This window comes from Scyliorhinus canicula, chromosome 3 (assembly GCF_902713615.1).
Source record: "Scyliorhinus canicula chromosome 3, sScyCan1.1, whole genome shotgun sequence".
In the NCBI taxonomy this organism is placed as follows: domain Eukaryota; kingdom Metazoa; phylum Chordata; class Chondrichthyes; order Carcharhiniformes; family Scyliorhinidae; genus Scyliorhinus; species Scyliorhinus canicula.
In genome coordinates, this window is record NC_052148.1 from 263,511,369 (window position 1) to 263,533,443 (window position 22,075).

General features: G+C 50.4%; 1 protein-coding gene across 4 annotated transcripts in view; it reads right to left on the minus strand.

Moving 5' to 3' along the window:
* Positions 1-22,075, minus strand: part of fam13a (family with sequence similarity 13 member A) — a 228,315-nt gene that overhangs the window by 187,140 nt on the left and 19,100 nt on the right. For all 4 annotated transcript variants that reach the window (XM_038792722.1, XM_038792725.1, XM_038792724.1 and 1 more), the window contains one exon: positions 5,751-5,960. In XM_038792722.1, coding sequence (XP_038648650.1) covers positions 5,751-5,960 — 210 coding nt within the window. The remainder of the gene's footprint in view (positions 1-5,750; positions 5,961-22,075) is intronic.

The window sequence follows — 22,075 nt, forward strand, 5'->3', positions numbered from 1 at the left end:
GATGTTGGAGCTGCATTCACCCAGGCAAGTGGGAAGTATTCCATCACACTCCTGACTTCTGCCACATAGATAGTGGTCAGGCTTACGAGTGCAGAAGACTGATAGGGGAGATGGTGCAGGTGGATAGGAGATATGCAGAGGCACCGGAGGAGGGATTGCTGGGGGAGAGGCGTAGCCTACAGGCCAGATTTGACTTACTGACGACCAGAAAGGCGGAAGCCCAGTGGAGGAAAGCACAGGGGGCTGTGCATGAACACGGGGAGAAGGCGAGCAGGATGCTGGCGCACCAGCTCCGAAGCAAGACGCGGCCAGGAAGATTGGGGGAGTGAGGGATAGCACTGGGAAGGTGGTACGGAGGGGGGTAGAGGTCAATGGGGTCTTCAGGGACTTTTATGGGGAACTGTACCGCTCTGAGCCCCCGGTGGAGGAGGGTGGAATGGGGCGCTTCCTGGACAGGTTGCGTTTCCCAAGGATGGAAGAGGAGCGGGTGGAGGGACTAGGGGCACCGATCGAGTTGGAGGAGGTTGTCAAAGAGATAGGGAGCATGCAGTCGGGAAAGGCGCCGGGGCCGGACGGGTTTCCGGCGGAATTTTATAAAAAGTATTCGGACCTGTTGGGCCCCTTGTTGGTTCGGACCTTTAACGAGGCATGGGAGGGGGGGGCTTTGCCCCCAACTATGTCACGGGCACTGATTTCCTTGATCCTGAAGTGGGACAAGGACCCTCTGCAGTGTGGATCATATAGGCCGATTTCGTTGCTGAACGCCGATGCCAAGCTGCTGGCAAAGATCCTGGCCACTAGAATAGAGGATTGTGTGCCGGGGGTCATACATGAGGACCAGACGGGGTTTGTGAAGGGAAGGCAGCTGAACACAAATGTGCGAAGACTCCTCAATGTCATTATGATGCCGGCGGTGGAAGGGGAGGCGGAGATAGTGGTGGCGTTGGACGCGGAGAAGGCCTTCGATAGGGTGGAGTGGGAGTACTTGTGGGAGGTGTTGGAGAGGTTTGGGTTTGGGGAGGGGTTTATCCGGTGGGTGAGGCTGCTCTACGAGGCCCCGATGGCAAGTGTAGCCATGAATAGGAGGAGGTAGGAGTACTTTCGGCTGCATCGGGGGACGAGACACGGGTGCCCCCTGTCCCCCTTGCTCTTCGCGTTGGCAATTGAGCCCCTGGCCATGGCATTGAGGGAGTCAGGGAACTGGAGGGGCCTGGTGCGGGGTGAGGAGGAGAATCGAGTGTCGCTGTATGCGGACGACCTGTTGCTGTATGTGGCGGACCCGGTGGGGGGGATGCCGGAGGTGATGAGGATCCTTGGGGAATTCGGGTGTTTCTCGGGGTATAAGCTGAACCTGGGCAAGAGCGAGGTGTTTGTGGTGCATCCGGGGAATCAAGAGGAGGGGATTGGTAGGCTCCCACTGAAGCAGGCAGGGAAGAGCTTCAGGTACCTAGGGGTCCAGGTGGCTGGGAGTTGGGGGGCCCTGCACAAGCTCAACCTCACAAGGTTGGTGGAGCAGATGGAGGAGGAGTTTAAGAGGTTGGATATGTTACCGCTGTCACTGGCGGGGAGGGTGCAGTCCGTTAAGATGCCGGTGCTCCCGAGGTTTTTGTTCTTGTTCCAGTGCCTCCCCATCTTTATCCCAAAGGCCTTTTTCAGGAGGGTCAACAGCAGTATCACGGGTTTTGTGTGGGCGCATGGGACTCCAAGGGTTCGAAGAGTGTTCCTGGAACGAGGCAGGGATAGGGGGGGGGCTGGCGTTGCCCAACCTCTGTGGGTACTACTGGGCGGCCAACGCAGCAATGGTGCGTAAGTGGGTAATGGACGAGGAGGGGGCAGCATGGAAGAGGATGGAGGCGGCGTCTTGTGTGGGCACGAGCCTGGAAGCGCTAGTAACGGCGCCATTGCCGCTCCCTCCAACGAGGTATACCACGAGCCCGGTGGTGGCGGCTACCCTCAAAATTTGGGGGCAATGGAGACGGCACGGGGAGAAATGGGGGGCTCGATGGAGACCCCGATACGGGGGAACCATCGGTTCGCCCCAGGGAGCATTGATGGCGGATTTCTGGGCTGGCACAGGGCAGGGGTTAGGAGGTTGAGAGACCTGTTTGTGGAGGGGAGGTTCGCGAGCTTGGGGGCATTAGAGGGGAAGTTTGGGCTCCCCCCGGGGAACATGTTTAGGTACATCCAGGTGAGGGCGTTTGCCAGGCAGCAGGTGGAGGGGTTCCCCTTGCTGCCCCCACGAGGGGTGCGGGATAGGGTGCTCTCGGGGGTGTGGGTCGGAGGAGGGAGGATCTCAGACATATACCGGGTAATGCAGGAGGTAGATGAGGCCTCGGTGGAGGAGCTGAAGGGGAAGTGGGAAGAGGAGCTGGGGGAGGAGATTGAGGAGACGTGGGCGGATGCCCTGGAGAGAATGAATTCCTCCTCTTCCTGTGCGAGGCTTAGCCTCATACAGTTCAAGGTGCTGCATAGGACCCACATGACTGGGACAAGGATGAGTAGGTTTTTCGGGGGCGAGGACAGGTGTGCTAGGTGCTCGGGGAGCCCAGCGAACCACGCCCATATGTTTTGGGCGTGCCCAGCGTTGGGGGAGTTTTGGAAGGGGGTAGCAAAGACGGTGTCGAGGGTGGTGGGATCCAGGGTCGAGCCAGGCTGGGGACTCGCAATTTTTGGGGTTGCAGTGGAGCCGGGAGTGCAGGAGGCGATAGAGGCCGGGGTCCTGGCCTTTGCGTCCCTAGTAGCCTGGCGGAGGATCTGGCTCCAATGGAAGGATGCGAGGCCCCCAAGCGTGGAGGCCTGGATCTCGGATATGGCGGGTTCATTAAATTGGAGAGGGTGAAATTTGCCCTGAGGGGATCAGTACAAGGGTTTTTCAGGCGGGGGGGGGGACTGTGCACAAGGGTTTGTGGAGGGTGCTATCTCTCTCCTTTGTTTGTTTTTTTTTCTTTTCTCTTTTTCTTTGTTTTTGTTTCTTCCTTTTGTTTGAAGTTGCTCTTGAAGCTGGGGGGCATTGTTTATGGGGTGTTACCGCGGTTGTACGTTAATAGAGTTAAGATGTTTATATTTTGTATTTTGTAAAAATTTCAATAAAAATTATTTATTAAAAAAAAGGCTTACGAGTGCAGAGGTGAGTTACTAGCCGCAGGATTCCTCGCCTCTGACCTACTCTTGTAGCCACAGCATCTATGTGACTAGTCCAGTGGATGACACGGTGGCACAGTGGTTAGCACTACTGCCTCACAGCACCAGACTCCCAGGTTCGATTCCGACCTCAGGTGACTGTCTGTGTGGAGGTTGCACGTTTTCCCCGTGTCTGTGTGGGTTTCCTCCGGTTGCTCCGGTTTCCTCCCACAGTCCAAAGATGTGCAGGTTAGGTGGATTGGCCATGCTAAATTGCCCCTAGGTGGGGTTATGGGGATAGGGTGGGGAATTGGGGTTAGAGTGGGGTGCCCTTTCAGGGAGTCGGTGCAGACTCGATGGGCCGAATGGCCTCCTTCTGCACTGTAAATTTTATGATTCTATGATAATTGCCACTTGCCAGCCCAAGCCTGGATATTGTCCAGATCTTGCTGCATTTGGAGGTGGACTGCTGGTGACACTTAGCACTGGCATCAGTTAGCTTTAAGGTTGAGAATAGGTTAGAAAATTGAAATAAAAGCAAGGTAGCACTAAGCTGATACGCATATCGCCAATTGCAGGACATGGAGCTGTGCCTGTAGACGGTGCTATAATAATCCTGCCCAATGTGGTTGCTAGGGCAACATGTGTCTTTTAGCTAATGAGCTTCTGGAAAGGAAACCATTGGCAGTATGCAAACATTTGGCCACAGAAGGTACAGAAATAATCGAGGGAATGGCAAATTTGTCAATATTGATTGGCCGTGTTACCAAATGAACCTGAGCTGAATGCGAAGACAAATTGTTTCTGAAGAACGGAGGGGAAACGGTGTGTGGTTACTCGGTGGCCCTTGAGAGAGGAAGGTCAAGGTGAACACGAGGAGAGATCCATCACCTGAGAACTTCTCCCCCTCAGGTCCCACTTGCTTGGAACCACTGCCCAACTATGGGGAGCAGATCCTCCTTCGTTGGAAAAGAATAGGAACATAGAAAAAGGAGCAGGAATGTGCCACTCAGCCCCTTGAGTATGTTCCGCCATTCAACTAGATCATGGCAGTTCTTCTACTTCAACGCCATTTTCCCGCAGTATCCCCACATCCCTCCAGTTTTTTCTAATTAGAAACCCATCAACTTCAGTCTTGTACTCAATGGCTGAGACTTCACAGGCCTCTCTGGTAAAGAATTCCAAAAATCCACCACCCTCTGAGTGAAAAGGTTCCTCCTCACCTCAGCCCCTTATTCTGAGACTGCGTCCCCCAGTTCTAGACGCCCCTCCGCCTCTCCCCCCCCACCCCCGTCCCACCCAATCAGAGGAAACATCCTTCCTACACCTACTCTGTCGAGTCCTGTCAGGCTCTTGTATGCCTCAATGAGGTTTTCTAAATTTTCTAAATGGGGAAATGCTTTGGAAAACAGATGTGGAGATGCTGGCGTTGGACTGGGGTGAGCACAGTAAGAAGTCTTACCTGGTGTTGTAAGACTTCTTACTTGGAAAACAGAAGCACAAAGGGACTTGGGAGGCCTTGTTCACGATTCCCTTAAGGTTAATGTGCAGGTTCAGTCGGCAGTTAAGAAGGCAAATGCAATGTTAGCATTTATGTCAAGAGGGCTGGAACACAAGAGCAGGGATGTACTTCTGAGGCTGTATAAGGCTCTGGAGTATTGTGAGCAGTTTTGGGCCCCGTATCTAAGGATGTGCTGGCCTTGGAAATGGTCCATAGGAGGTTCACAAGAATCATCCCTGGAATGAAGAACTTGTCGTATGAGGAACGTTTGAGGATTCTGGGTCTGTACTCGTTGGAGTTTAGAAGGATGAGGGGGGATCTTATTGAAACTTACAGGATACTGTGAGGCCTGGATAGAGTGGACATGGAGAGGATGTTTCCACTTGTAGGAAAAACTAGAACCCGATGACACAATCTCAGACTAAAGGGACAATCCTTTACAACAGAGATGAGGAGGAATTTCTTCAGCCAGAGGGTGGTGAATCTGTGGAACTCTTTGCCGCAGAAGGCTGTGGAGGCCAATTCACTGAGTGTCTTTAAGACAAAGATAATATAGGTTCTTGATTAATAAGGAGATCAGGGATTATGGGGAGAAGGCAGGAGAATGGGGATGAGAAAATATCAGCCATGATTGAATGGCGTAGCAGACTCGATGGGCCGAGTGGCCTAATTCTGCTCCTATGTCTTATGGTCATATGGAGATCACATCTCATTCTTCTAAACTCCAGTGAATACAGGTCCAGTCTCCTCAATCCCGCCGCACCAGGACAATCCCACCATCCCAGGAATCAGTCCAGTGAACAATGTTGCTCTAGGCAGGATTTCGGAGTGGCCTAACTCTAATTTTAAATTGGGCCGGCTCACTGTGGATTGTCCCACCAGAAGAAATTGTCTCTCCACACCTACCCTATCGAGTCATTTTACTCACTGGGCCCCTCAGCCATCTAGATGATATCATAGAGTAGTGTCGTTCAGAAGTGTTTATGAGCCCATTCTGAGTCACATGGTTCCACAATGGATTCTTGTGTGGTCCCTGCCTCTCACTTGTACTCTTCATCTCCACCCATCACTGACTACTCCCTCTCCCTCACTCTCCCTCCCCATCAGAATATAAGCAAGGATCACTTACCCTGATTCAGCTGCATAAACTGTGAGTGCAGGCTGGAGATAATCAGGGAATCTGGGAGTTCCCGCAGGAACAGCTTGAGGAGACTGGCCACTGAGCAGACGTCGGCCTCCCAGACGAGGTCCGGCTTTTCCCCAGCATCGTACCTTTGCCGGAGTTGATCGACCACCTTCACATTTCCGTTCACTCGGAACAGCCCTTCTTGCTCCAATCCTGCCAGAGAAAAGCCACCACAGATCTTGAGTTGTAACAGGTGAAAGATGTATCCTTTGCAGCACGCCCGTCAACCATTCACTTCCTGGAAAAAAAATTCCAATTCATGTTTTTCCCAATTGAGGGGCAATTTAGCGTGGCCAATCCACCAACCTGCACATCTTTGGCTTGTGGGAGTGAGACCCACGCAGGCACGGGGAGAATGTGCAAACTCCACATGGACAGTGACCAGTGAGGGCAGCACGGTAGCATAGTGGTTAGCACAACTGCTTCACAGCTCCAGGGTCCCAGGTTCGATTCCCGGCTTGGGTCACTGTCTGTGCAGAGTCTGTACGTTCTCCCAGTGTGTGCGTGGGTTTCTTCCGGGTGCTCCGGTTTCCTCCCACAGTCCAAAGATGTGCAGGTTAGGTGGATTGACCGTGATAAATTCTCCTCAGTGTCCAAAATTGCCCCGGGGGAATCCCGCCCATTGTGGGGGTTACTGCGTTATTGAGATAGGGTGGAGGTGTGGGCTTAGGTAGGGTGCGCTTTCCAAAAGCCGGTGTGGACCCGATGGGCCGAATGGCCTTCTTCTGCACTGTAAATTCTATGATTCTATGACCCAGGGTTGGGTTCGAACCCGGTCCTTGGCGCTGTGAGGCAGCAGTGCTAACTATTGCGCCACCGTGCTGCCCGTCAACACTATTCAACAAAATTGAGGTGTGTCTTACATTACAACAATGAACATAATTCAAGTACTTCAAAAGTATTGTCTGTTTCATATCTCTGAGCTATGCAGGGATAACTCTAGTTTCTGTGTGAGTAACCGGTTTTCTTCTCAACGTTTTAAAATGTTTACTTCATGCTTGAGCTTTGGGGCGCGATCTACCAGCCACGTTACGCCTGAAAAGCAGTGCAGCGCGGTCGGTAGATGCTGGGAGTTCCCTCTTCCGGGATCTACCCGTCTTGTGAGATCTAACACAATCTCATGCGGTGTCGTGATGCGAATCCCGCCCATTGTGGGTGGATCACTCCTTGTGGGTTGCACGATAGCACAGTGGTTAACACTGTTGCTTCACAGTGCCAGGGTCCCGGGTTCGCTTCCCGGCTTGGGTCACTGTGCGGAGTCTGCACGTTCTCCCTGTGTCTGCGTGGGTTTCCTCCGGACGCTCCAGTTTCCTCCCACAAGTCCCGAAAGACGTGCTTGTTAGGTGAATTGGACATTCTGAATTCTCCCTCAGTGTACCCGAACAGGCGCTGGATTGTGTTGACTTGGGATTCACACAGTACCTTAATTGCAGCGTAATGTAAGCCTACTTGTGACAATAATAAAGATTATCATTATTATTTAGCAAATCTGCCTGCAGATGGCGAATTTTGAATTCAATATCAGTTTGGAATTAAAAAGTCTAATGATGATCGTGAAACCATTGTCATAAAAAAAAACATCACTAATGTTCCAAATCACTCAGTTCAAGAGCAATTAGAGATGGGCAACAAATGCTGCTCCCCCCCCCCCCCCCCCCCCCCCCCCCCCCCCCCGCCATGAATGAATTTTTAAAAAACATCAAAGCCAAACACATTTATAAAACAATGAGTCAGCTGACCCACACAGTGCAGGACACCATTCGGGCCACTGTACCTACACTGACCCCTTGAAAGATTCATCTGATCAGTCCCACTCCTCTTGCACAGTGGTTAGCACAGCTGCTTCACATCGCCAGGGTCCCAGGTTCGATTCCGGCCTTGGGTCACTGTCTGTGCGGAGTTTGCACATTCTCTCCGTGTCTTCCTCCGGGTACTCCGGTTTCCTCCCACAGTCAAAGCAGATTAGGAGGATTGGCTGTGCTAAACTGCCCCTTAGTGGGAGTGGGGGTGGGGGGGGGGGGGGGGGTTACGGGATCACGGGAATAGGGCAGGTGAGTGGGCCTAGGTGGGATGTTATTTCGGACGGTCAGGGCAGACTCGATGGGTTGAATGGCCTCCTTCTGCAACCTAGCGATTCTATGGTTCTCTTTCCCCATTGCCCCACAAATTGTTTTCCAGTTGAAAGTTCCCATTAAATCTGCTTCTACCGGCCTTTCAGGCAGCGCATTCCAGATCACTCCCCGAGTAGAAATAATTCTCCTTACCGCCCTTCTGTTTTCTTTAGCTAATTATCTTCAATCTATATCCCCTGGTTCCTCTCCGCCTGACTGTGGGAACACTTTCCCCTCAAGACTCCACATAAATTGTGAACCCAAAGCCCTCATCGTTTTGAACGTCTGTAAAAATAGGCCTAACATTATTTTCCATCAGATATCTGTGTCTTGATGCCAATCGGGGACTTGAATTCATTTCCTGCTCTATTAATTCATCGCTGTTTCTAGGCCCTGCTCTTTCCTGCCCCCTCAGGTGAGAGATGGACTAGGGCATCACGGTGGCACAGTGGGTTAGCCCTGCTGCCTTACGGCAGCCGAGGTCCCAGGTTCGATCCCGGCTCTGGGTCACTGTCCGTGTGGAGTTTGCACATTCTCCCCGTGTTTGCGTGGGTTTCGCCCCCACAACCCAAAAATGAGCAGGGTAGGTGGATTGGCCACGCTAAATTGCCCCCTTAATTGGAAAAAATATAATTGGGTACTCTAAATTTATTTTTTTTTAAAGAGGGAGAGATTGGCTGAGACAGAGGATTATACAGAGGTAAAAGTGGGCAGCCTTGGTGACGGGGAGGATATGGGGTCGGAAGCTTGATCTGAATCGGACAGCACACCGAGGTTGTGAACTGCCTTGTGCAGCCCGAGGCGGTGGCCGTGGATGGACGGTGTGACCAGCGGCCGGGGGCGATGGCTTTGGCCTTCCCTGGATTTAACTGGAGGAAATCGAGGCTCGTCCAAGACTGGATGCTGGACAAGTGAAACACAGAGGTAGTGCCGGGACTGACAACTTGAGAGATCCTCCAGCCTGATTCAAAACATTCCTCACGTGATGGTATTATTTAGCTTGTTTTCTCTTCTATTGAAACCAACCGAAGCAAAGGGAGTGCACACTAAACTTAACTTACCTCAGGCTAGGTGAATTCCTTCTGTCACCTTATGACCCAGGCAGCTATCAACAAGAAAGCTGAAACGTTTAACAGCTGACAATCTGCTCAAGGAGAATAGCTAACTCATAAATAACGCACACACAACGCCCACAGGGCTCCCAATCCCTTTGTGAACTATTTTGAATGAAGTGGTCAATGTGTTTAAGTGCAGTTGCTCAATTATTATTTTATTGGCATTTACTAACCCATTGTTAAAACAAACTGGTAAACAGCATTGTAAAAATAACAATTAGAAACTATTTCTTAAAGTTAACGTGCGGAGTTCCTTGAGCTCTAGATGGTGAGATGCTGAATACCAGAATAATTACCATTTCCTCTTCGTTCTCCAGGCAAAGTCTCCAGGTGTGACTGGTTTAAAGGAAGGGGACGATTTACACCAGATTGTACACAGATATAATTCAGTCTCGATTTTAAAAATCCTGCACTCTTATCTTTAATTTTTATATTTACCATTATAATGAAATGAAAATGAAATGAAAATTGCTTATTGTCACAAGTAGGCTTCAATGAAGTTACTGTGAAAAGCCCCTAGCCGCCACATTCCGGCGCCTGTTCGGGGAGGCTGCCAACATTCTGAATGGAAAATGCGGAGGTCAACTTGTCGCACTTTCACTACTAATAATCTATATTAGTGTCACAAGTAGGCTTACATTAATACTGCAATGAAGTGACTGTGAAAATACCCTCGTCGCCACATTCCGGCGCCTGTTCAGGTACATGGAGGGAGAATTCAGAATGTCCAGTTCACCTAACAAGCACGTCTTTTCAGGACTTGTGGGGAGGAAACCCACACAGACATGGGGAGAACGTGCAGACTCCGCACAGACAGTGACCCAAGCCGGGAATCGAATCCGGGTGTCTGGCACTGTGAAGTAACAGTGCTAACCACTGTGCCACCGTGCCGCCAACTGTCATACTGCGGGTGGTAGGGTGGTGAAGCGGCACCTTATTGTGTTAGAGACTCAACACCCTGTGCAAAGCAGGGTTTGCCCATTTATTTGACCTCCTGGGTTGCTGAGATACCAATTTAGCTTTCCCTGGATAGGTGTCGGGATCTTCATGGGTCCCAAAAGGGTTATTTGCTAGTTCTCTGCTGTCAGATGAAGCCTCGGAAGGCTGCATTTCAAGGTTCCCCCCTTGCATATCGACTGAGACATTCGCCTTCAACATAGGAATTGGCCTTAATGACTGCACACCCCAATACCTCCAACACTACCCCAACACCAAAATGGTGCGAACCAACCCCAGCAAACTCCAGCACCTCACTGTAGATCTACCTACTTTCTACCCCAGGGCAGGACCCACTCAGCAAAGAGCATGGATCCTTGTAACATCCTGGGGTGGAGGGGGTGGTGGGATGTAGGTGTGCCTCCTCCTATCACTCTGTGGTGAGGGACCCTCCTCGCAAATTGAGGGGGAAGATCTGTGGATGTTGATAAATAACTGTTGACTTCCTGATATCCCAATCTGGCCCCTTTATCTCGAGCAGAAACCGTGCTGGCCTCGAAGCAAACCAACCATTGCTGCCAACCTCAAAACAAGACCAGGGTGTGAGTTCAATTAGGTTACATTAGGATCTTTAGCAGTGCATCTATCCAGTGTTGGTGCTGTGCTTCCCAGGGTGCCATCTTCCGACAGAGCACAGATAGAGGAATGGGTACAAGTTTCCTCTGAGTTGCACTGCAGCATCCTCTACTGGAGGACCAGAGATCCTGACACTTGGGAGAGCAGAGAACGAGAGTGAGTGAGAGAGAGATAGGGTGGTGTTGAATCAACTACACAGTTAGCTGAGCCTCGGGATCCACAGGTGCTAAAGAAACAAAAAGGAGATAGAATATCTTCACCTTTAAGCCTGGGGGCCCTAGTAACGGCGCCATGGCCGCTCCCTCCCACGAGGTACACCACGAGCCCGGTGGTGGCGGCCACCCTCAAGATCTGGGGGCAGTGGAGGCGACACAGGGGGGAAGTGGGAGGTCTGATGGAGGCACCGTTAAGAGGGAACCATAGATTCATCCCGGGGAACATGGACGGGGGATTTCAGAGCTGGCACAGGGTGGGCATCAGGCAGCTGAAGGATCTGTTTGTAGATGGGAGGTTTGCGAGCCTGAGAGAGCTGGAGGAGAAATTCGGGCTCCCCCCGGGAAACGTGTTTCGACATTTGCAGGTGAAGGCATTTGCTAGCCGCCAGGTGGAAGGGTTCCCCTTGCTCCCCAGCAGGGGGGCGAGCGATAGGGTGCTCTCGGGGGTCTGGGTCGGAGGGGGGAGGATATCGGACATATACAAAGTAATGCAGGAGGCTGAGGAAGCATCAGTAGAGGAGCTGAAAGCCAAGTGGGAGGGGGAGCTGGGAGAACAGATAGAGGATGGGACATGGGCTGATGCCCTGGAGAGGGTTAATTCTTCCTCCTCGTGTGCGAGGCTTAGCCTCATTCAATTTAAGGTACTACATAGAGCCCATATGACGGGGACAAGGATGAGTCGGTTCTTTGGGGGTGAGGACAGATGTGTCAGGTGTTCGGGAAGTCCAGCGAACCATGTCCATATGTTTTGGGCATGTCCGGCACTGGAGGAGTTCTGGAAGGGGGTGGCAAGGACGGTGTCGAGGGTGGTGGGATCCAGGGTCAAACCAGGATGGGGACTTGCGATCTTTGGGGTTGGGGTGGAGCTGGGGTACAGGAGGCGAGAGAGGCCGGAATACTGGCCTTTGCGTCCCTAGTTGCACGAAGAAGGATACTGATACAGTGGAAAGACGCGAGACCTCCAAGCGTGGAAACTTGGACTAATGACATGGCAAGCTTTATCCAGTTGGAAAGGGTCAAATTCGCCCTGAGAGGGTCGGTACAAGGGTTCTTCAGGCGGTGGCAGCCTTTCCTCGACTTTTTGGCTCAAAGATAGGGTGCAGAGGTCGCAGAAGCAGCAACCCGGGGGGGGGGGGGGGGGGGGGGGGGGGGGGGGGGTGGCAACAACGGGGGTGGTGGTGGGTCTATTTAGGTTGTAATGCGGACAAATTTGTTCGCAGTTCATGTTTGATGTTAATTGTTGCTTTGTTTGTTTTTTGGGGGGGGGGGGAGGGGGGGGAGGGACAGCGCGCGCGGGGGTCGGGCGGGGGGGGAGATCTGTTAAGAGGGAATATTGTGTAATAGTCTATGGGTGGGGGGGGGGTTAAGTATTTTCATGTAAAAAATCTCTTCAATAAAAATTATTTAAAAAAAAAAGAATATCTTCACCTTTCACCCTGTGTGGTCTCTGTGTATCTGTGAGTGTATGTGCATGCAATAATCTTTATTATTGTCACAAACAGACTTACATTAACACTGCAATGAAGTTACTGTGAAAATCCCCCAGTCGCCAAACTCCGGCGCCTGTTCGGGTACACTGAGGGAGAATTCTGAATGTCCAATTCACCTAACAAGCACGTCTTTTCAGGACTTGTGGGAGGAAAACCGGAGCACCCAGAGGAAACCCACACAGACACGGGGAGAACGTGCAGATACATTTAATATATTGTGTATATTTTAATAAATTATATATGAAACTGAAGACAAATATTAGCTGACTTGTTGTACTCCAGGAATTGTAACTATCCTGAGGGCCAACGTTGAGAGCGGATGAATTTTAGCCCCTCCCATCCCTGGGGAAAGGGAGGGGGAAGTTGGATAACTGGGTAAATCCCAAAATGTTTCAGTCAAGAGAACGAGACAGACAGACGGATAAATAGAGAAACAGAGAGACAAAGAGTGAGAGACAGTCAGAGAGAGAGTGAGGGAGAGAGGTACTCAGAGAGAAAGAGGGGCAGAGGTGAGAGACATAGGGAGACAGACAGGGAGAGAAAAAGAGAGTGAGGGTGGGGTTTTCCTGCCCTTCTGCCTGCAGGTTCCTGTGGAGCTACCGAAGGTGGCCACTGCCCCCTTGACGGGTTCCCCGGTGGTGGATGGACGAGGCTGGCAAAGCGTGGCAGACATTGAGTGGGGGAGGGGGGGTCCTGCCCTGAGAATCGGAGAAAGGGGAAATTAGAGAGAGAGAGATGTAGACAGAGAGAGAGAGAGAGAGCAACAGAGATATAGACAAAGAGATAAACAGAGGGCGACAGACAGATAATTAGAAAGAGAAATGGGAGTTGCTGTGGAAGGCAAAAATCTTCTGTCCTCATTTTCTGTTGCTGCTGCGAGTGAATGGAGTTTTGTTTGGAACACTAAATTCTCACTCGCAGTGGGTCCCAAAACAAACGACGCCAGAAAATGCCGCCTGTCACAACCCCAGTGGAGGTCACGGGATAGGAACCATCAGATTTCCCCTGCCCTCTAGGGAATACGAACTTCCCCTTAACAGGAGTAGCCCCTCCAGTATAAAACCTGACCTGGGTGTAGATCAGGGAAGGAGTCTCTCCCGGGAGCGGTGGTCTTTGACTGTAACGCGTCATAAACCTCTGTGATTTTCTAAACTACTGTTTGCATGGCTGCTCACCTCAGATCTAACACCACCTGGAGTTAAAACGTCTGCCAATATCCTTGGTTATTTTAAATGCTTCACGAATGTTTTAGTTACAGGGACAGGATAGAACCTGCATTTAGAAAGGTATGTTTCAAAGGCACAGCACCTCATAACAAAGTACTTTGCCACTGTTGTAATATGGGAAAAGCAACAGCCGAACTATGAAAAGCAAGACCTGGCAAACAGCAATAAGCAATTAAAATGCTTTTGAGGGATTTATGTTGCCTGGGAACCAGGGAAACACCCCTGTTCTTCATTAAAATATTGCCAAGGGATCTTGGCTACTGACATTCTCACCAGTGGAAACGATTTATTCTTATTAACTCTATCAAAACCCGTCACAAGTTTAATCACTTCTTTAAATGAAATGAAAATGAATGAATGAAATGAAAATCGCTTGTCACTTTCTCTCTCTAAAGAGAATAATCACAGACTCTTTAGTCTCTCTGCGAAGCTTATGCCCCACATCCCTGGTATCATTCTGGTGTATCGCCCCTGCACCATTAATATATTACATACATATATATATATGTATGTACAAAATGTATGTATATGTTAAAACAGTGTGTGGTTACTGATGAGACCATCAATCCATGAGACACGTGCTTTAAGATATGAACGGTGGTTTTAATCTACTTACAACAGAGCCAGCCTGCAACACGATGAACCCTGGATGAACTGGTCGGCTGGCTCTGGGCATCGATCTTTATACAGCAGTCCAGGGGGAGGAGCCGTGGGCGGAGCCCTGTACAAACTTCTATGCATTCCCAGTGCTACTCCCCCTAGTGGTCGGGCAACGCAACTGCGCTTACAATAATATGGCATCATATATATTACAGTGTGAATTACATTCACCACAGTTACAATATTCTGGTATCATTGTACCTGCAGGTGCTTCTGCCAGAGTAATGCTATGTGGCCCGTTAAATAGTGCCCCACCTAATGTTAAATAACAATTCGTCATGTCAGATTGTTAGGAGTTCAAGGCCAACACAAGGACTTTTTTTTCCAGTTTTAGATTACCCAATTATTTTTGTTCCCCAATTAAGGGGAAATTTAGTGTCGCCGATCCATCGAACCTGCACATCTTTGTGTTGTGGGGGTGAAACCCACGCAGGCACAGGGAGAATGTGCAAACTCCACACGGGACAGTGGCCCGGGGCCAGGGTCGAACCCAGGTCCTCAGCGCCGTGAGGCAGCAGTGCTACCCACTGCGCCACCCTCCAACACCAGGACGTAAGCACAACAATGCTCACAACTCCAGGGCAGTACAAAGAACAATACAGCACAGGAACAGGCCCTTCGGCCCTCCAAGCCTGAGCCGACCATGATACCTGCCCAAACTAAAACCGTCGGCACTTACGGAGTCCAGATCCTTCCATTCCCACCCTATTCATATATTTGTCCAGATGCCCCTTAAATGCCGCTATCATACCTGCTCTCACCATCTCCCCAGGCAGCGCGGTCCATATATTTACCACCCTGTGTGAAAAAACTTGGCTCACACATCTGTTCTAAACTTTTCCCCATGCACTTTAAACCTATGTCCCCTAGTACTTGACTCTCCAACCCTAGGAAAGAGCACCTGACTATCCAGTACTGACTATTGAGGGAGTACCACACAGCTGGAAGTGCCATCTGTCGGATGAAGCATTGCACAGAGGGTAAAAGATCCAATTCCACCATTTTGAGGAAGAACGGGACTGTTATTTCCAGTGCCCAGGTCAGAATATACGCCTCGTCGCCATCACAATGTCGCATTGCTCTTTTGGGGGGGGGGGGGGGGGGGGGGGGGGAGAATCGTGCTGTGCACAAATTGGCTGCCCACCGAGCTTCCTCAACTTCGGCCGTGCCGCCCTTCCAAAAGCACTTCCATTGAGTGTGAAGCACTTTGGGATGTCCAATGGTTGCGAAAGGTATTGTGGGAAATGGAAGTCTTGTCTTCAACCCGATTCTGTAAAATTCTTGCAGTTTGGAAAGTTGGCCGAGTTTGCACATTCTCCCCGTGTCTGCGTGGGTCTCACCCCAGCAACCCGAAGGGATGTGCAGGTTAGGTGGATTGACCACACTGAATTGCCCGGTAATTGGAATAAAAAAGAATCGGGTACTCTAAATTTTTTTTTCAAAAGTTTGTAAAGTTGGCCATCGAATGGCGTTGCAGATGTCCTTCCCTTGGAGAACGTCAGGCATATTGGGCTGAATTTTAAAGCGGGTTTTTCCAAGATCCTGACTGTAGGGCACAAACGAATCTGAACCCGCACAGTGCCATCACCAATTTTATCGCAGGTGACCTGACTGACCGACTCTGGGCTCACCATCCAATCGGATGGTCAGCGGCCTCAGTAGCACCATTGGGTGCTGCTGGCAGGAGATTCCCGAGCTCCTGCAGTTAAGTAACAACATTCAGGGATCCGGGTTTTGGAAGGGTAAGCTCACCAGGGGAGGCAGGGGTGGGAGGTGGGATAGTTGGGGGAAATTGTTGGGGTTGCAGAGGCTGCCTTCCTTGCCGCGACCCCCTCTTTAGACCAAGAGGCCACTTCCGTGAAATGGGTTGCCACTGCATGTAGCAATGGCAAAGGCTTCTCTCGCACTGGCAAAATGCCAGCAGCCCCGGTTAGTGATCCCTAATTGCGGCATTAAAAAGTTCAAATCGCCTGCCCAACTCCGGTTAGTTCATGCACACCCTGGCATCCCCTTCTGCCTGCCTCTGGGCAACGTCACCAGCAATGGGATAGCATTGAAGAGGCAGCCCATTGCTGCTCCCTGCTATTTCACTGCCTCCCCCTTTCACCTCTCTACCCCACGACCCCAGGGGCAGCACAGCAGCGCAGTGGTGAGCACAGTTGCCTCACGGCCCCAGGGTCCCCGGTTCGATTCTCGGCTTGGGTCAATGTCTGCGTGGAGTCTGCACGCTCTCCCAGTGTTTCCTCCGGGTGCTCTGGTTTCCTCCCACAGTCCAAAGATGTGCAGGTTATGTGGATTGGCCATGGCAAATTGTCTTTAGTGTCCAAAAAGGTTAGGTGGGGTTACTGGGCTACAGGGATACGGTGGGCTTAAGTTGGGTGCTCTTACCAAGGGCCGGTGCAGACTCAATGGGTCGAGTGGCCTTCTTCTGCATTGTAAATTCTGTGAAATTGAACTCATTGGAAAGTATGAGTAAAGGCAAATTCCACATCCCCAATGATGCACAAATGACTTTTCCAGAAAAACTCAATAGGAAATGTCAATTACAAGGGGTCACGATTTCAAAGTGAGAGGGGGAAAAGTTTAACGGAGATGTGCGTGGAAAGTTTTTTTACGCAGAGGGTGGTGGGTGCCTGGAACGCTTTGCCAGCGTAGGTGGTAGAGGCGGGCACGATAGCATCATTGAAGATGCAACTAGACAGATATATGAACGGGCGGGGAACAGAGAGAAGTAGATCCTTGGAAAATAGGCAACAGGTTTAGATAAAGGATCTGGATTGGCGCAGGCTGGGAGGGCCGAAGGGCCTGTTCCTGTGCTGTAATTTTCTTTGTTCTTTGTTTGTTCTTGAAATCTATGCATTCTCCAGGTAAGACTGTTACTGACCAGTCCTCTCATGATCCCTCAATGCTCTTAATTAATGATTGTTGACAATGCAGGGGACTGTCCAAATAATGGACATCTGTCAACTGGACATTGTACTACATGAAACAAAGCAAAAAAAGTCACAGAAACATTCACAATTCTGTCAATCGCGTTTCTGCTAGATGTGAATTGAGAGACCGAGGTCGTTCCTGTAACTCTGCAAAGCAAAAGCTGTACAATGATATATGAACCCTTTCACCATGTTCGGTGACCTACGCTGGCTCCCAGTGCAGCATCACCTCCATTTTAAACCTCTCATACTGGTGTCCAAAAGCCCTCCCAATCTCTGTCAGCTCCTCCAGCCCTTCAAGTCTCTGAGAAGACTGGGTTCCTCCACCTCTGGCCTTTTGTGCGTGCCTCTTCTCCTTTGCAGCCTGGCCCGAGAAGGCCCATGTCAAGTGGTCAGGCTGTCCAATAAAAACTGGTAGCCATGGTGGCCTGCCGGGACCGTCCCCCCCCCCCCCCCCCCCCCCCCCCCTCCCCCCCCCCCCCCCCCCCCCCCCCCCCCCCCCCCCCCCCCCCCCCCCCCCCCCCCCCCCCCCCTCCCATGTGCAATTCAGACCTGTGAGTGATTTCAATGGCTGAAATACTTTACTCTTCAAGCGCTACCTTTAAGCTATGGCTCGAGTGTCGAGGGGAACATTGGGGTAATGCGAAGTATGTAACATAATGTGACGTGTGACACCACACAGCAGATTCCTAGGTGTGAATTTACAGAAACACGAGGACTCGGGACGTAATCTAATGGATGGATTACTCCATAAACAACAAAGAGTCGGATGTGCTATCAGGTCAGGGCATGATGCAGGAAGAGAGCAATAAGAACTCAAATGACAGCAAATTAAGTACAAAGCTCAAGAAATTTACAACCTAAATCCCGAGATTAGATTACAGCACTGAAATCTCTTAAGTGGTGAGCTTTATTGTTACAGGGGTGCTGGGAAGATACCATATTTTTGATGCGATTGATAGCTGGATCCACCTCACGAAAACTACCTGTTTTTGAACCACGTCTGTTAATTATTTTTGAAGTTAATTGAAATCTTTCCACTGCCCCCCCCCTCCCCCCTGCCGCACAATCTATCTCCAGTCCTCAACAATAAACAAGTGACCCCCCGCACAATCTATCTCCAGTCCTCAACAATAAATAAGTTGAAATGTTTTGCCTATTTGCAGAAGATATCTGTCCCTCCCATATTCATTACCGTCCTGCGTAGGTTCAAATCTGTTTGATGTGCCCCAGATTGCCAATGCACTCCTCCTCAAACCCGAGGCAGCTCAGAACCACCTAAATGTCCAACTTCATTCCACAACCGAAACTCTAAATTTGCGGAGGCATGGGTTTGACTTCCAACACTGTCACCATGTTGTACGACGTGCATTGTTCAGTACATCGCACAAAAGGGTATGTGTATAGTTTAACAGTAAGTGTTTATTACTACTCATAGTAGCTACTCATAGTAACTATTACTACTCATAACGATGCATATATATATATATATATATATATATATATATATAATATATATATATATAAAACAAAAGCTCTAAGTTAGGAGCTGTCTCCATGCTTGCCTCTGCACACATCTCTGTCCAGTACGAGACTGCCCTCTAGACTTGGGCGATATGTACCTTTAGTTCATGGTGTGGAGAGTGCTGTAACCCAGTCTCATGTTAACCCTTTCTATGCAGGGAGGCAGTGGTATAGTGGTATTTTCACTGGACTGATAATCCAGAGACCCAGGGAAATCTCCGGGGTCCCAAGTTCGAATTCCACCACGGCAGACAGTCAAATTTGAATTCAATAAAAATCTGGAATTAAGGGAGGGATTCTCTCACCCCAGGGCTGGGCCGGAGAATCGCCAGGACAGGCGCAAATCGCGCCACGTCACCCCGCTGAGAGCGGAGAATCGGCGCCATTGGTGCTGGTGTGGCGCCGGTCTGGGCCGCTCTATATGCCCCCCCCCCCCCCCCCCCCCCCCCCCCCCCGGTGATTCTCTGCCCAGAATCGCAAAAAAAAGCCGGGTCCCGCCAGCGTCGTTCACAGGTGCGGATCCATCTGGGGCAGCACGGTAGCATGGTGGTTAGCATAAATGCTTCACAGCTCTAGGGTCCCAGGTTCGATTCCCGGCTGGGTCACTGTCTGTGCGGAGTCTGCACGTCCTCCCCGTGTGTGCGTGGGTTTCCTCTGGGTGCTCCGGTTTCCTCCCACAGTCCAAAGATGTGCGGGTTAGGTGGATTGGCCATGCTAAAGTGCCCGTAGTGTCCTAAAAGGTTAATGGGGGGGGGGGGGTTATTGGGTTACGGGTATAGGGTGGATACGTGGGTTTGAGTAGGGTGATCATGGCTCGGCACAACATCGAGGGCCGAAGGGCCTGTTCTGTGCTGTACTGTTCTATGTTCTATGGGGCGGCCTAGTGGGGGTGGGCGTCCGAACCTGTGGCCATGTTGACGCCGTCGAGAAATGCAACGGCGTCAACACTTAGCCTCAGGATCAGAGAATCCCACCCTAGATGTCTAATAATGACCACAAAACTATTGCGTCGTTCACTAATGTCCTTTAAGGAAGGAAATCTGCCGTCCTTGCCTAGTGTGGCCCACATGTGACTCCAGACCCACACTCAACTGCCGCCCCATCCCCCGCACCCCCCCCCCTCCCCCCTCCCCCAAATGGTCCAGCAAGCCACTCCGTTCAAGGGGAATTAGGGATGGGCAACAAATGCTGGCCTAGCCAGCAATGCCCATATCCCAAAGAATTAATTACAAAACAATAAGGAACAGGCCCCATCACACCAGCCCCACTTATCACAGGCACCACCTAAGTGGCGGACATGGTAGTAACCATTTGCCGCCACCTTGGATGCGTACAAAGGTGGCATTTATAACACACGAAGCGCATCGAGTAATTTGCGCACTTCTGTCACAACTTACCCCCCTTTTACCTATTTATTTTCAGCCAAAATTGAATCTTTGAGTGGTTCCAATCAGCTAATGGTTCCTCGATTATCACAGTGAAGAGATTCTGTATGCAGATGCTAACGATTAGGAGTGGCTAAGTGGAGATTTCATGTGCTATTTTTCCCAAAAGAAAACATTGGTTACTTTGCTTTAGCCACCCACCACATACATTGAATCATAGCATCGACAGTGCAGAAGGAGGCCATTCAGCCCATCGGGTCCGCACTGGCCCCTGGAAAAAAACACCCAAGACCACGCCTCCACCCTATCCTCGCAACCCAGCAACCCCACTCAACCCTTTTGGACACTAAGGGGCAATTTATCACGGCCAATCCACCTAACGTGCACATCTTTGGACTGTGGGAAGAAACCGGAGCACCCGAAGGAAACCCACGTCGAAACGGGGAGAACGTGCAGACTCCGCACAGGCAGTGACCCAAGCCGAGAATCGAACCTGAGACCCTGGAGCTGTGAAGCAACTGTGCTAACCACTGTGCTGCCCAGTGGGTCAATCAGGGTGGGGGACAAATCTCTCTACCACCTCAGGTGAGTAGCCATAATCTATAAAGGACCGTAGGCATCTCCATCCATCAGAGAGAGAGAGACAGTTGGCTACATAAATCTCGAGGGGCATCATTCTATAACGAGGCCTCCATGAGCTACTGCAGCCAACCTGGGGATCGAACCCTCAGCACTGGCATTATTCCGCACCGCCAGCCAACCATTTAGTCGACTGAGTTAACCGTTTCATGGCAAGCTATTCATCTGATTTTGGCAGGTTCTTTTGACATTTCTTTCAGCGACTTGCTGGAGTCTGGCCAATCCAAACATCACATCCTAATCGTATTAAGCAGTTGTGACAGGAGTGGTAAAGCTCGGAGGAAGGAGGATTGTTGTTGTGTGCAGCTTCCCAATTTCACACCAAACTCCCAATGACCCCACAGAATCTTGCCAGGCACTTAGCAACAGCAGAAAGTTACTTTCCAGACGCACCTTCTCTCTTCTCCTCTCCGGGGCCCCTCTCCCGATTAAGGACGCAGGGTGTTGTGAACACTGTGCGGGACTCGAACAGAAAAGGCTTGGGTTTGATCTGAAAATATAATTCCTGACCCAGCCAGGACTAGAGGAAATAATCTTACAAATAGAGCCAGGTCATTTGGGGTTAGCGTCAGGAAGTATTTCCTTGCACAAAGGACAGTAGGAGCCCGCACGTCCTCCCACAAAAAGCTACTGAGGCTGGAAGGCAATTAGATAATTTTTTTAAAAATAAAGAATTATAATTTCACAGTGCCTTTCACTGCTAGCAGATATCTCAAAGCTCTTTACAGCTATTGGGGAGGGAGGCGGTGACATGGTTGTATTGTCGCTGGACCAGAAACCCAGGATAATGTCCTGGGGAACCCGGGTTCGAATCCCATCACGGCAAGTGGCAGAATTTAAACTCAATACTCAAATTGGAATTAAAAGTCTAGTTGTTAATTGTTGTAAAAACCCATTTGGTTCCCATAAATTCCCTTTCGGGAAGGAAATCATCCTTACCTGGTCTGGCCTATACGTGACTCCAGACCCACAACAATGTGGTTGACTCTTAACTGGCCAAGCAAACCACTCAGTATTCAACCACTACAAAAACACAAAAGGATTAGAAACCAGACGAACCACCTGACATTGACCCAGGCACCTGAAATGACAATGGCAACCCAACACTGTCAACCCTGCAAAGCCCTCCTTACTGAAATTGGGGAGAGCTGTCCCACAGACTAGTCAAGTGTCATGTGAGAGTACCTTTAACAAATGGGTGTTTAAGAAATGTACCTTTAAGAAATGAGTATTATCAGTGATGTCAGAGTGTGGGTGGAGCTGGGCTGTCTGCCAGCTTTTTACTTTCGTTTTTGAGCAGGCTGCAGGTTGTGTTTTAGTTTTGTTTTCACTGTTGGAGCTGAAGCCAGACCAAGCAGGTGTACTGCTGTTCTCTCTGCCATCAAAAGACTATCTCTT